The sequence below is a fragment of the Echeneis naucrates genome, chromosome 1 (genome assembly GCF_900963305.1).
Source record: "Echeneis naucrates chromosome 1, fEcheNa1.1, whole genome shotgun sequence".
Classification (NCBI taxonomy): domain Eukaryota; kingdom Metazoa; phylum Chordata; class Actinopteri; order Carangiformes; family Echeneidae; genus Echeneis; species Echeneis naucrates.
The window spans coordinates 9,863,758-9,876,702 of NC_042511.1; the positions used below are offsets into that span (position 1 = coordinate 9,863,758).

At 39.7% G+C, this 12,945-nt stretch overlaps 3 protein-coding genes across 7 annotated transcripts in view; 2 read left to right on the forward strand and 1 right to left on the reverse strand.

Annotated features, from left to right (window-relative positions):
• LOC115043224 (zinc finger protein Aiolos-like) overlaps positions 1–11,107 on the reverse strand; it is a 50,368-nt gene extending 39,261 nt beyond the window's left edge. For all 4 annotated transcript variants that reach the window (XM_029501506.1, XM_029501523.1, XM_029501514.1 and 1 more), the window contains exons 1-2: positions 10,997–11,107; positions 8,660–8,756 (exon numbers count right to left, since the gene is read on the reverse strand). The gene's annotated coding sequence lies outside the window, so the exon portion shown is untranslated. The remainder of the gene's footprint in view (positions 1–8,659; positions 8,757–10,996) is intronic.
• On the forward strand, positions 866–3,356 carry ccr7 (chemokine (C-C motif) receptor 7). Of its 2 annotated transcripts, XM_029501584.1 has the most exons (3): positions 866–948; positions 1,740–1,789; positions 2,026–3,356. In XM_029501584.1, the coding sequence occupies exons 1-3, from the start codon at positions 933–935 to the stop codon at positions 3,085–3,087; spliced, it is 1,128 nt and encodes a 375-aa protein (XP_029357444.1). In that variant the 5' UTR covers positions 866–932; the 3' UTR covers positions 3,088–3,356. The 2 variants fall into 2 exon arrangements, with proteins under 2 accessions (XP_029357444.1, XP_029357435.1); XM_029501575.1 differs by lacking the exon at positions 866–948 and having other exon boundaries at positions 962–1,789.
• On the forward strand, positions 4,751–12,583 carry LOC115043199 (tensin-4). Its single transcript, XM_029501456.1, has 13 exons — positions 4,751–4,802; positions 5,825–6,096; positions 7,143–7,479; positions 7,766–8,091; positions 8,188–8,283; positions 8,378–8,509; positions 9,223–9,315; positions 9,851–9,928; positions 10,035–10,097; positions 10,980–11,151; positions 11,305–11,373; positions 11,587–11,616; positions 11,761–12,583. Exons 2-13 carry the CDS (start codon positions 5,844–5,846, stop codon positions 11,891–11,893), a joined length of 1,782 nt encoding a protein of 593 aa, XP_029357316.1. The 5' UTR covers positions 4,751–4,802; positions 5,825–5,843; the 3' UTR covers positions 11,894–12,583.
• Positions 12,584–12,945: the final 362 nt, after the last annotated feature.

The following is a 12,945-nucleotide window of genomic DNA, read 5'->3' on the forward strand; positions in this document are numbered from 1 at the left end:
AAGTTTCTATAGTAAACAAAAAGTAAAAGATGCAACCTACATTGCAGCTTAACACATTTTGTATTTTGTGGTTTGGTTCTTCCTCAAGTGAAATCAAAAGTCCTCAACCGCAGAAAAACAGGTGTGCAAAACTCCTGTGCAGATTGTGAGTCAGTGGGCAAAAGGGTAATTCTATGAGACCTCACCCACTGCCCAAAATAAAAAGACTTCATTGTACTGAATAAGTCCAGTTATGCTGCAGTTCAAAAGAGCATAGACATTAGTATTTTATAGCATAACATTCAAATGAATGGGAAAGTGTGTCCAAACTTGTGCCCTTTGGTCCAGTGAGTCAATAAAACAACAAGAGAACAACAACAACAAAAAAAAATATTAAAGAAAACCCTTTATGAAATGAGTCATTTCACTGCAAATAATTTCAGCTACTAAATTTCTAGTAATTCAAATTTTACATGTGTGTGGGGTAGATCCTTATCTGCTAAGTAGAGCATTTGGCTTAGATAATAAGTCGTGGGTCTCTCCTGAGACAATTTACATGCTTCTCCCTTTAGTTCCGTTCATAGAATCGAGAATTTCACATGAAATGCCTAAAAACTAATTAAACCCCTCACTGAAAATACACAATTTTCACATTTTGAAAATTTGAGTTGACTGCTCAGACATCAGGTGGGTGAGTAATCTGTGTCATTTCATTTGGTACCCCTTAAAAAAAGCAAAAAACAGGATTTATCTGGATACAGTTTTCATTTTTACGCTCTTTTCATATTTCAGCTTCACTGTGGTTTTCTCACATGATCTTGAAGGCTTGTTTGTGGAGTAAAAAAAAATCTGTGACAGGTTTTTTTTTTTTTTTAAGGGGAAACCACCACCAAATAGACATTCGGCTCATATGTGCCTGGTGGCTTTACTACAGCTCACTACTCTCAGCCAACATGACTTCTACCATGGGTGAGTACCTCATCAAAGTTTAACTAGATATAAGATGAAATAGTTTGTTGGTTTGAATGTTGTGGTGAATGAATACTTGAAAATAAAATATATTAAAGAGCTATGCTAGAGTAATTAATAGTACATTTAAAAAATTATATTGCAGTATATATATAATTTTGTGCTATCCTCTGCTTTTTTGAGAAGTACAGCCTGGCAACAGATTTGTTTGGGGAGGTAGAAATTAACTGTGTTTGGTTATGCTGTTATGCTGTTGTCGCCTGAATTTGACCATCACTGTCACTGCTAAACACTAACATAACAATTACATAAAGCTATACTATGGAAGACAAATCCCACTAATGTCTACTAATCAGAATTTAAAATACAAAACCAGTTATAAGAAACTAGGTAAGGACTGCTACTTCTAACAAAAAGCAAGTTATTGTCATCAGAAAAGCATATTTAAAAAAGAAAATGTAACCACTGGACGAGAGTTTAATGGGGAACTCAATGAAAAGGTCAGTTTCATGAGGAGCACTTCTCAATCTGTGAAGACTATTGTATTCCGTTGTTCTGACGGGAGGTTTCTGAAGGCTCTTATTGTGTTTTTAAGTTATCCTGGTTTGACTTTAGTGAGTTGGGAAGTCCAGGTCTGCAGCTGACTGACAGGTAGGGTGTAATGAAAAGCCACTTGGGGTTTCATGTGAAGTGTAGGATGCAGCATTTTTCTGGACTGAAGGTTAGAAACTTTTGCCATCATGCCACATTTCTTAGTTTAATGATGCGTAAACAAGCAAAATATTTTTCAGGTCCACAAATTCTCCTGCACCATGTGCTGATATGGGTAATGAATTTTAAGGTAAGACACAGTTCCATTACAGTTGTATGTATAAAGAATACACATTGGTTGTAAGAACTGATCTCTGTGCAGTGGTAACCACCACGGCCTTCTTATCACAAGAGCACCACTTCCTCTAAGGAAGTGGTCGGTAAAGGTACACCAGAATAAACTGTGCTAGAGGCCATTAAAAAGTCGGTATTTGAACCATATTGGTTTGTACTTTGATCTTTCTTTATTTTGATCTTTGGTTACAGCCTTGTTTGTCTCAGCATGAAGAGAATATAACCAGCTACCCGGATTATAGCACCTCCGATTTCAATTATGAATCCTTCCCTGAGCTTTGCGTTAAACAATCCAACCGTGAGTTCCGGCTCTGGTTCATACCTTCCTTCTACTCCATCATCTTCTTCCTGGGACTGACAGGGAACCTGCTGGTCATCCTCACCTCCATCTCCTTCAAGCGTCTCAAGACTATGACGGATGTGTACCTACTCAATCTGTCTTTCGCAGATCTGCTCTTCACTCTGTCCCTCCCGTTTTGGGCAGCCAATTCTGTGGTAGAATGGGTGCTGGGAGAGCTGGTGTGCAAAGCCATGCACGTTGTTTATAAGGTCAGCTTCTACAGCAGCATGTTGCTTCTCTGTTCTATCAGTGTGGATCGCTACTTTGCCATCTCCAAAGCAGTCTCTGCTCACCGCCACCGCGCCCAAGCAGTGTTTTGGAGCAAGGTCTCAGCGGCTCTCATTTGGATTACGGCATTTATCTTCTCCACCCCAGAAATGAAGTACACCGTTGTAAATAATAACACTTGCACCCCTTTCACCAGCGACAATGACCAGCTCCGCGTCAGCCTCCAGGCAAGCCAGATCGTTTTGGGTTTTGCTATACCACTCCTGGTCATGAGCGTCTGTTACAGCAGCATAATCAAGACCCTTTGCCAAGCTCGTAGCTTTGAAAGAAATAAGGCCATAAAGGTGATTCTTGCTGTGGTAATCGTCTTCCTGGTATGCCAGGTTCCATATAATCTGGTGCTTTTTTGGTCAACAGTTATCACAGCAGAAGGGGGAACCAATAATTGCAACTATGAGAACTCTCTCCTCTATGCCACCGACATCACCCAGTGTGTGGCCTTCTTCAGGTGCTGCCTAAACCCCTTCGTGTATGCCTTTGTTGGTGTTAAGTTTCGTCATGACCTCCTGAAGCTACTGAAGGACTTTGGATGCATGAGCCAGCAAAGGTTCTACAGGTACACTTGCGGCAGGAGGAGGAGCTCAGCAGCCACCGATACCGAGACAACCACCACATTCTCTCCCTAAAGCGAATTTTTATATAGACAGCCTTTCCTGGTGGACTGCAGAATATGAAGTCTTAAACAGTATAGCTCACATGTGTAGCAGAGGTTATATCACTGACAAGTATGCGGGCCTTTGCTATTTTGTATTTTTGTTTTGTTGTTCTTTATGCACTCATGCTCATTCTTTAAAGTCAAGCTCTTTTTTTGTACTATAGTGACTACAGTGCCATTTTTATAATCATATTCTGTGTTTTTACCAAATCATGTACATTAAAGTTCTTCAGTCTTTTACCATTTCTATTATCATTATCTCATTGTTAGATGATTCAATATTCTTTCTTTTCTGTATCAAGGTACTGCACTTGTCCATCGTCCATTGGACATACAAATCCCATATGACATTACACGAGGGGACAGTGTTCCCCATAGAGGTCACCTGTCTACCGAATAGAAACAAAAAAAAAACAAAAACTCTTCACTCTCATGTTTACAACTAAGAGCAATTATGATTGTCCAATAAACTGTGTCTTTGGACTGCCTTGTGGCAACGCAACTCCAGATGGAAGGGCGTGAGGTGGGAGGCAGGTTTGAACACAGAACCTTTGTGATGTGAGGCAAATGTATGAACCACTCACATCTCAAGGTAAAGAAATATGGCTGCCCGTATGCTGTCTAGATGCTGCTCAGACCTCTGAGCAGGCAAGTTCTCAAGAAAGCACAAATTCAATATACTGCTGACAAGTAAAGCTTATGAGTCACTGTTATCATCAGAGTTTTAGGCTAAATGTTAAGTTGGATGGAAGCCAAGTGCAGTGAACTGAAAGTTGCAACTACTGACAAAATGTCTGTCGAAGTTCTGCTCGAAGAGAACCAAGTGGCCTTAAATCATTTCCTTTTTTTCTGTGCCAGCAGTGTTAAGTCAAAAATAAAAAATATGCATTCAGGGGGTTATTTTAGCTCAATGATATTATCAACAGTTATCACGAAAAGCTGATTTAATAAATAGTGAATTATTTTTTGTTTATTGTAGTGTTGTTGACCTATGTCCATCAACGTGTTAAGGTTAGGGTTCTGTCAGTCCAAATTAATGTGCCAAATTCAAAAATTACTCAGGGTGAAAAATAAAGTCAACTACAAAATTACTCATTCACAACGACGGGATGAGGGATCGCTACAATACCCAACAACACAGACCGAGGCATCACAGGGGCATCACAACAGATATTTCCAAAAAATCACGTACCCAAATTCAAGTCAACGCGATGTATTTCCACGCTTTAAAAATATAACAGGCATGGCATGCACCTGTGAAAATCATCAGCAAATCATCAGCAAAATCAAACTTGATCAAGGGAAAAGGCCATCAAATACTTTCAATTGCTATTTTTTTTTTTTTTTTTTTTTTGGATGAAGTCTGTCGTGGTGTTTGAAACCATCAAAAATAACCATGCTACTTCTTTTGGATCACTGAATAATAGTTCATGCTCTGTTTTCTCATGTGATTTCACTGTCAAAGAAATAAACTCCCCCTCCGGCTATAAACTCTGCACTGCTCAGATGACATCATCATTTGGAGTCATTGGGACCAGTGATCCTTGCTGCTGATTGGCTCACCAGGAAAAGGGTTGGGATTTCATTAATAAAAACATGACACACGAGATTTCCAAGTAAAAGAGTGAACAGCCTTGAAAGTGAGCAGAATCCTTTACCAATCTTGAGAATCCAGAAGAAAGCGAGGTAAGAAGATGTTTTGATTTGTTTTCTTTAGATTTTATTTTACCTCATTTATGATATGTGCAAGAGTTTTTTTTCCAACACATCAACAGTATTTAATTTTATTTATATATTTATATTTTATTTATTTTATTTTATTTCATTATCAATGAAGTCAGTTTTATCCTTCTCTCTGTAGCAGATGATAGGTCTTGCTTAAAAAGTTCTGCTAAAACAAATTATTATGATCCACATGAGCTGGATGTTTACCTACAATATGATGAAAATTACTGGACAACTGGAAAGATACATTATGCAAATGTCACTTATATATGTCACATTATTATTATTATTATTATTATTATTATTATTATTATTATTATTATTATTATTATTATTGTTATTGTTATTATTATTATTATATTAATATAAGATGAAGCTGTGTCAAACATAGTAGGTGCTGTTCAAAATAAAAACTTAATCGATTAATGATCAGAATTTTCCAGAGGAAATTTGAAAGTACAGTGTTCACTGCTAAAGTATTGCTGTTGTAGGAAAACACTCGTGTAGTTATGGTAACCATCAGACACCTGAGTGACTAATTGACCACCACGCCTCGTCTGTAACACTCAGGGGGAGACACAGCATAGGCAGATCATCCCTGATATCACACACCCTTCCTTAACAGCTACTCATGCTGATAGGAGCATTGAATGTATGACTCAACAAGTACTTTTACACATGGATTGAAAAAAATGCATGGGACACCTTCGGCTTATTTATAACTGGAGTCAAAGTTCAAATCAAGGTGACAAATATGACACTATAATGCTAATAAAAAAAAGAATATACATAAGTCTGCACGTAAGTTGTTTTGATTTCATCACCAGATGTAACAATGAAAACTTGAGACTTCCATTTTCGTAAGAATATCAGCATACGGCGGAAAAAACATGATGTGTCTGTTTTGTAAAAAAGACAAAATCAAAACTGTTGTTTCAGTGGGGAAAGTCTAACTCACCTTTATACCTCTGCTCCTGGTATAGGATTGTGAGCTCTCCTAACATGATGCCTACAGCTACAGAGATGTCCCATATCATACCCAATCATGTTCTACGAGTGGGTCAAACTATCCGCCTGGATCAGTCGCAGGAGACAGTCAATCAACACCCCTGTCTCACAAAGCCCAGTGGTAACCATGACGACCCCGATCTTGACATTTCCTTGGATAATCTCAACCAGCTCATCCTGGAACTGGATCCATCATTTGAACCCATTCCAGTCAACAAAAGTCCCTCATGCATCAGGCCTCCATCAGGTACTGTGTGATCCTGAAGCCACTTAGAATTTCAATTCTCTCTATTTTCTAACTCAAACTTACACACAAAAGCTTCAACAAAGTGTAACTTAGGACAGGCTGCACCAACAGAGGTGTGACACAGAGTTCAGTAAGCATAGTAACCATTGTAAACCTAACAGTACACATAGCCTGGGGCTTTGGAAATTTACCCACCCTTTTTTGTGATAGTTTTTTTTAATCATAGGATAGTTGCACCACCTCGGCTGTTCTGGGATTACTGCCCAGACTCGTACCACACCCTCCACATGGAGGGCTGCAGACTGAGTGAAGCTCAAGAAGTCATACATGAGGGACGGGTACTGAGTCCCGTCACAGAGCCCTGCTCTAATCAGAAGGTGTGCGCAAGAGTCAACAAAGCATTTGAATGGATTTCTTGAAAACTGTTTAGTCATATGTTTGTACCACATTCTGTGGAAATACCTTCGAATTTGAATGAAACCAAGCCAGACATAAAGCTAAACAGCAAAAGAGATTCAGTTTTGATGACTGCTCCTTTCCTGTTGCACTCCCCACAGTGATTATTTAGAAAATGATAGATTTTCTATTTCTGCTTGAGCATTAGTTATTATTACATTATTACATAACGCAGGATGCAGAAAAGTGCACGTCTTGCTCATATTCTGACCGCAAGCTACATGGTAATTCCTGAGGGTGTAAACTCAATGCTCCATCAACACAAAGACACACAGGAACAAGCTGAGACTCCTCGGGGTAATTTGCTATCTGCACAAGAGCAAAAATACACAATTTCAACTACTTAGTTTTGAAGGCATGGCCTGACCAAGGCAGGCAGGTACCTGCATGAAATATGCATGTCTGTATTTACATATTGAAAACAACTCAATTTTGCTAACAGAAAACCAAAGCGTGAAGTGAAAGAAATCATGGGGCATGTAGGTTTTATTATTGTTTTTACTGAGTGCATCGGGTTCACATCTTTCACCACATTGCCCACATTTTTTTGCTTCTGTTGTTTTTCTTCACACGGTCCCCTCTGTCCTCAGCTGACTCAGATGAAGACGTTCCCGACTGCATGTTGGTTCCGAGAGGATGTTCTTCCAGCTCCTCACCCACCATTCTTCCTTCGACGTCACCCAGTATACCGATCCCAGTACACGGCGCTCTCAACTTCGGGGGCCACATTGTGCAAGGAATTTCCAGCTCCCCTTCGACCTCTCTGCCTCCACTGCCATTTGGAAGTGCACCCCGACGAAATCTCTCACCAAAGCACGAGGCAACCTATTCCCAAGGGTCCCTGCAACTGACACACCCCAACAGAAACAGTGCCACCTCACTGCTCTCCATGTCAACCTGTTCAGATACCAGCTACATCCTCGGCAGGTACAGCTTCCCTTTAAAGCAAGGCCAGCTCTTAATATTCACTCTAACATACATCTTGTATATACATGAAATTGTAAAAAGGTCAATTCCCTGATGGACTTGGTGGTATTTGGTTGTGTTGCGGCGCGGTAATATGGTGTCATCTTTTTTTAAATCTAAGTCAACTGTGTTATTTCAGAGAAATGTTTATTATTAATCCTAACCACAAGAATTGTGTATAAATGTAGCAATTATGCAAATATAACTATCACAGCTTCCAATATTTTTCTTTGTCCTTCCATTTTAGCAACCTTTCTTTGACCAGTGAAGATGACTCTCCAGAGGCAATTTTTCCCAGCATGCCTGGCTGCTGCAGCGATGTGTCTGGAATGAGGCCATATGATAACAGGCAGAGTCCAGACAAGTTGTTGCTTACCAGGCGAGAAAATCTGCAGGAGCTTCAGGGCAGAGGAGGGCACAGCAGCCCAGCCTCACTCTCTGGGTCTTTGACGGATATTCCTGTACTTCTAGTCAACGGTGCACCCGAGCAAGATCTACAGTTTCATTCACATGGCCCACAAATTGATCTGATACAGTCCGTCCCTGTGTCCAACGCAAGAACAGCTTCCCACAGTGAGTCACAGGTGTCAAAGCAGGTCGATTAGATGTCACCTACCACCGTTTAAACCAATTTTTTGACCACAGTGTCATATTATGATTGCCGTTCAGGTTTCCAGGCCCATTTCAATGGCAGTCAGCCATCCATGAAGTTTGTCATGGATACGTCAAAATTTTGGTTCCGGCCTCATATGAACAGGGCTGAAGGTGAGGCTGAGATTTTTCTGAAGTACAGATACAGTAAAATACACACAGCATGAACCGTCTGTGAGCATTTCCTGTGCTTTTTCATTCATTGTAGCTGAAGCCCTGGTGAAGGACAAGGAAGCAGGAGCATTTGTGGTCAGAGACAGCACCTCCTACAGAGGCAGTTTCGGTCTGGCCATGAAGGTGGACCAAACGGCCAGCAACTTCGCTCCTGCAGCCGACCCAGGTAAAAAGCCACAGCGATGTCTGGTCGCATCCAACAAAGACAAAGCCCTGAATGCCACACCTACACAGATGAAGAGATCACAGTGTAGCACCGTGCTCCTGTCATTATATGTCTATAGCAGAGAGCCAAACGACACAGGGAATTGCTTACCCGACTCTGCTGACGTGTACGGGCATGTCTGACGACATCCACTGATCTGTGGCGAGGCAGGAGACAGTGCTGTTATTTTTTCCGCCCACAGTATGCCCTGTGTAAACACATAAGAAAACCAACTGTTTATGGCACCATAACCATTCTGAGAAGAAGAAAATGGACCGAGCTCACCAAACTATTTTGTGGCTTACATCATTTGCAGATTTTATTTGTAAACTTTTTTGCGGTGAATGCATAACATGAAACACATGCAAGTAGCGTGCTAGCAGTCAGGCCATTTTAGTGTGCGCAGCCCATAATACATGGGCATGTAATACATGTTAGACATGAGCATCTTATTTTGTCCATATCTTCTCAAACTGTTTCTTTTAAATTTGAAGATTGCCGTGTTAACAGCTTGGTGTCGTTCCCTAGTGAGCATGGCACTTTAGAAAAGAAAAATCATGAAGTATTATCCATATGGAATTGCTGTCAGTGCCTGTATACCATTTGAGTTTTATGCATCAAAAGCTGACTGTCTGTACAAAACCTTCCTGACATTTAACATTTTATACAAACAGGAGAGAACAGTTCAGATGTTGTGAGACACTTCCTTATTGAATCATCAGCCAAAGGTGTTCGCATCAAAGGCTCCTCACAGGAGCCATACTTTGGTAAGTATCCCAAAATTCACCCACACCTTACAGCTGATGAAGAGGTTAATTTTCTTTGAAAATTCATTAAGTCAGTAAGTGACACATTATGACTATACATCCTGGTTTGGCCTTGTTGGCCACATCAGAACTGAATCAGCCATGTCTGGCTTTTTGCCGTATGGGTGGGAATCAGTGCTCGGCTCCAATATCTTACTTTGAAGCATGAGTTTGCAGGGTGTGTTCTCACCCCCACACAGCATTGTCATGGTCTTCATCAACCCCCGTGGGTGTGTGAGACACGTGCACTGATGTAATTTGTGTGTTTATATTATCTTTACTGTACCTGTACTGATTTCAAAAATATCCCCATGGCAAAGGTTCAGACAACAATCAAAGCTAAAAATGACCACACACAGTTTTTGAAAATGGACTACTCTTACGTCGTAGTGTTTTGATTTTAAAGTAATAGTGTGATATTTAACTATTTGTCTGCCCTCATGCTACAGAATATGACATGGAGTTTGTGTTTAACCACGTGTATGACTTTTTATAGGCAGTCTCTCAGCACTGGTATACCAGCACACTATCTCAGCCTATGCTTTACCGTGCAAATTACTACTCCACTCCCAAGGTAAGTAAACCTTAATTGCCCGACAAATATTTATGTGTGCGTGTGTGTGTGTGTGAAGGAGGAAAAATGAGAAGCTCATTTCTCAATCTCTTGTTTGTCCTCACAGATCAGAGCGCAGCTGAGGAGAGGGCGAATGACAAACCAGCAGCAGAGAACAGGAATAAAACAGGTGAGACAGGCAAATTCTTGTTTATCTGTATTTGATTTCCTATCATGCAAAATTATACAGTGTTTACCAAGTGCCACTAAAACAGAGAGAAAACAGGAAAAATAAGCGGCTTGTATCAGTGGAAAAATAACAACAACAACAATAATAATAATGATGATAGGGTAGCAGTGGTTCATGAGTTCAGTGCCCAGCCTGGGCCTTTCTGTGAGGAGATTACCTGTTCTTCCTGTGCCTGCATGGGTTTCCCCCCACCGTCCAAAGACATCATGTTTGGGTTAATTGGTGACTAAATTGTCTGTAGGTCTGAGTGTGAGTGTGAGTGGTTGTTGGTTTCTATTTTACTCTGTGTGTTGGCCCTGTGATGAACAGGTGACCTGGCCAGGGTGACCCTGGCCTGGAAACAGATAAATGAATGATAATAATAATAATTTTAGTAGTAGTAGTACTAGTAGTATAGTAATTATGGCTTTAAACAATATAAAATTCTTTATTTTCTGATGTCCCATTATTTCGCTGCCATGTGTTAAAGCTTAGTTTGAACTCGCTGATTAAGTTCAGTTTAACACAGTTTAACACAGTTCCACAAAGTCCTGAATGAGGATATTGGGCAATACAAGGGTCAGTTAGACTGTTGCAGTTGTTGTCTTTCACCTCACTACATTTCCCAGATGGCTATGATGCACACATTGATTCACCCTTAAGACTTACTAACATTAATAATAACCACAACAACAACAACAATGATAATACTTTTAAAATCTAATAGTTATGTCTGAGCTAAGCCATGACCAGTAAGTATGTAAGCAAGTAAGTAAGTATGTGTGTGTGTCTGCCTTCAACGTTTTTTTCTAAAACTACAACAATGCTTGTCTTTTTTCGTAGCTTGCAATTTCATTTACCTGAATGCTGTCCCCACTGAAATGCTGACGGGCCCTTGCGCAGTGCAGAAGGCTGTGTCCTCAACACTTCAGAAGGCCCCGGGTTCATTCACATCGACTGTAGTGAACCTGAAGGTGTCTGTGAAGGGTGTAACACTGACAGATATCAACAGGAAGTAAGAAAAGAGACATCCTGTTTGACACACTGCTGTGATTTTTTAATTAGAGTACCCAATGAAATCATGGTGGCGGTGATTTGTGGTTTTGGGTGTTGGTGCACAAAAGTTTGTGAACACTGAGCATTTTTATCTCACGTTCATTCTGCCCAGACTTTTCTTCAGACGCCATTACCCTGCTCACCTGATAAGCTACAGTGGTGAAGATCCAGACAAGCGATTGTGAGTATATAAAATAGCATGTTTTAAAATAAAATGGATTCATTCTTTGTCTTTCAAGTGATATGCTTGAAATCATGCCATGTGGCGGTGTCTGCGGCAACAGTCTCTTTCATGCTAACACCTGTGGGCGAAGAGCTTGCATTGTGCAATTTAATGCAATATTCATCATTAAAGAGATTATTTCAAGTTGTTGTAAATGTTTTATATTTACAGGTGGGTGAAAGGTTGCAGTTTTGGCGCAAGGTAAATTTGAACAATTCACATTATCTGAAAATGATATTTTGTTGAATGCAATTCATTCTAATGTTTAAATATTAAAATAATGTTTCTTGTGCTTGTGTAATTTGTTTTCATTAAAACTAATCTGTCATTTCTTTGTCCCAATAGGATGTTTGGTTTTGTGGCAAAAGGTGTGGATGCTGGCATGGAGAATGTATGTCATGTCTTTGCAGAGTATGACTCACTGCAGCCTTGCAACAAAGTCATTGAGGTTATTCAGAATGCCATAGACAAACTTTAAACACGCACGAGTTGAGACAACTGGGTCTGTCTATGTTATACGTCTTCCAGTAACTTCAAAAGGCTGCTGAGAGTCTTGTTCATGCTGCTGTCACAATGAACAAGTTATCTGCTTCATAGCGTTAAAGCACCAGCTAAATTAGATGCTCAGATGATAAAGGTCAAGTTGAAGAGACAAATGTCACTGTGTGAAGATACACAGGCAGGACAGGCAAAATAACAACGCAAGAAGCGCATGCTACAGCAGGGTTTTATCTTATTTCCTAATGTCACATGATTCTTATGTATTTAGAGATGTAAAATATACTCAGGCTGATGCTATGAAAAACTGAATGAGCGAATTTAAAGGCTCTTTCAATAGACTTGAAGAAAAGCAACTGAAATCCTACTATGTCCTGTCATTTCAAAACAAGTTTGCATAAACTCATGCTGGACATTTCAGAATGTATTTATTTTACTGCACTGTAAACAATTTCTTTCAATTTATGAATGACTTTTTTTTTTTTTTTTTTATTGTTACTATTAAAAATGAAACATTGAAGTGCTAAATCTATGTGTATGTGAGCTTACAAATGCTTATGTCTGAGACAGGAATGCTGGGCTCTCTGTATGTGGTGAATGTGTGACAAAGTTCTTTTGTTTTCACCTGAACATCAAAGTTTCTCTTCTCTTCAAACAAATGAAGCCACTGTGTCTTCTTGTAAGTCACATGGAGATTACGATGTTGAACATTTGATAAACAACACGACAGTTTGCACATATTTCTTTTTTATTTTAAATGATATATTGTAAGAGAAACGCATAATGCTTCATTTTGAAGTTATAGAGCTCCCAAAATGAAGAGTGTGCTTCATGAAGCAAAGCAAAATCAAGCACAGAACTGCATAGATAATATATATATATATATTTTAAATATCTTCAACATATTCTGTGGCACCCAAATGCAATGACAATGGTCCATTTCTTATTTCATATCTTTGGTGCCAACTCAAAACTTCAGCATAAAAACATTTAATCTAAGGTGTAACAGATAGCATGTGTTACACAACCCAA

Bases quoted from the DNA above. Each gene is read 5' to 3' on its own strand.
- ccr7 (XM_029501575.1), top strand. From the start codon at position 1,610: ATGAAAAGCCACTTGGGGTTTCATGTGAAGTGTAGGATGCAGCATTTT. The intron at 1,790-2,025 runs GTAAGACACAGT...CTTTGGTTACAG, and splicing joins TATGGGTAATGAATTTTAAG to CCTTGTTTGTCTCAGCATGA.
- LOC115043199 (XM_029501456.1), top strand. From the start codon at position 5,844: ATGATGCCTACAGCTACAGAGATGTCCCATATCATACCCAATCATGTT. The intron at 9,316-9,850 runs GTAAGTATCCCA...GACTTTTTATAG, and splicing joins CTCACAGGAGCCATACTTTG to GCAGTCTCTCAGCACTGGTA. The intron at 11,152-11,304 runs GTAAGAAAAGAG...CATTCTGCCCAG, and splicing joins CTGACAGATATCAACAGGAA to ACTTTTCTTCAGACGCCATT.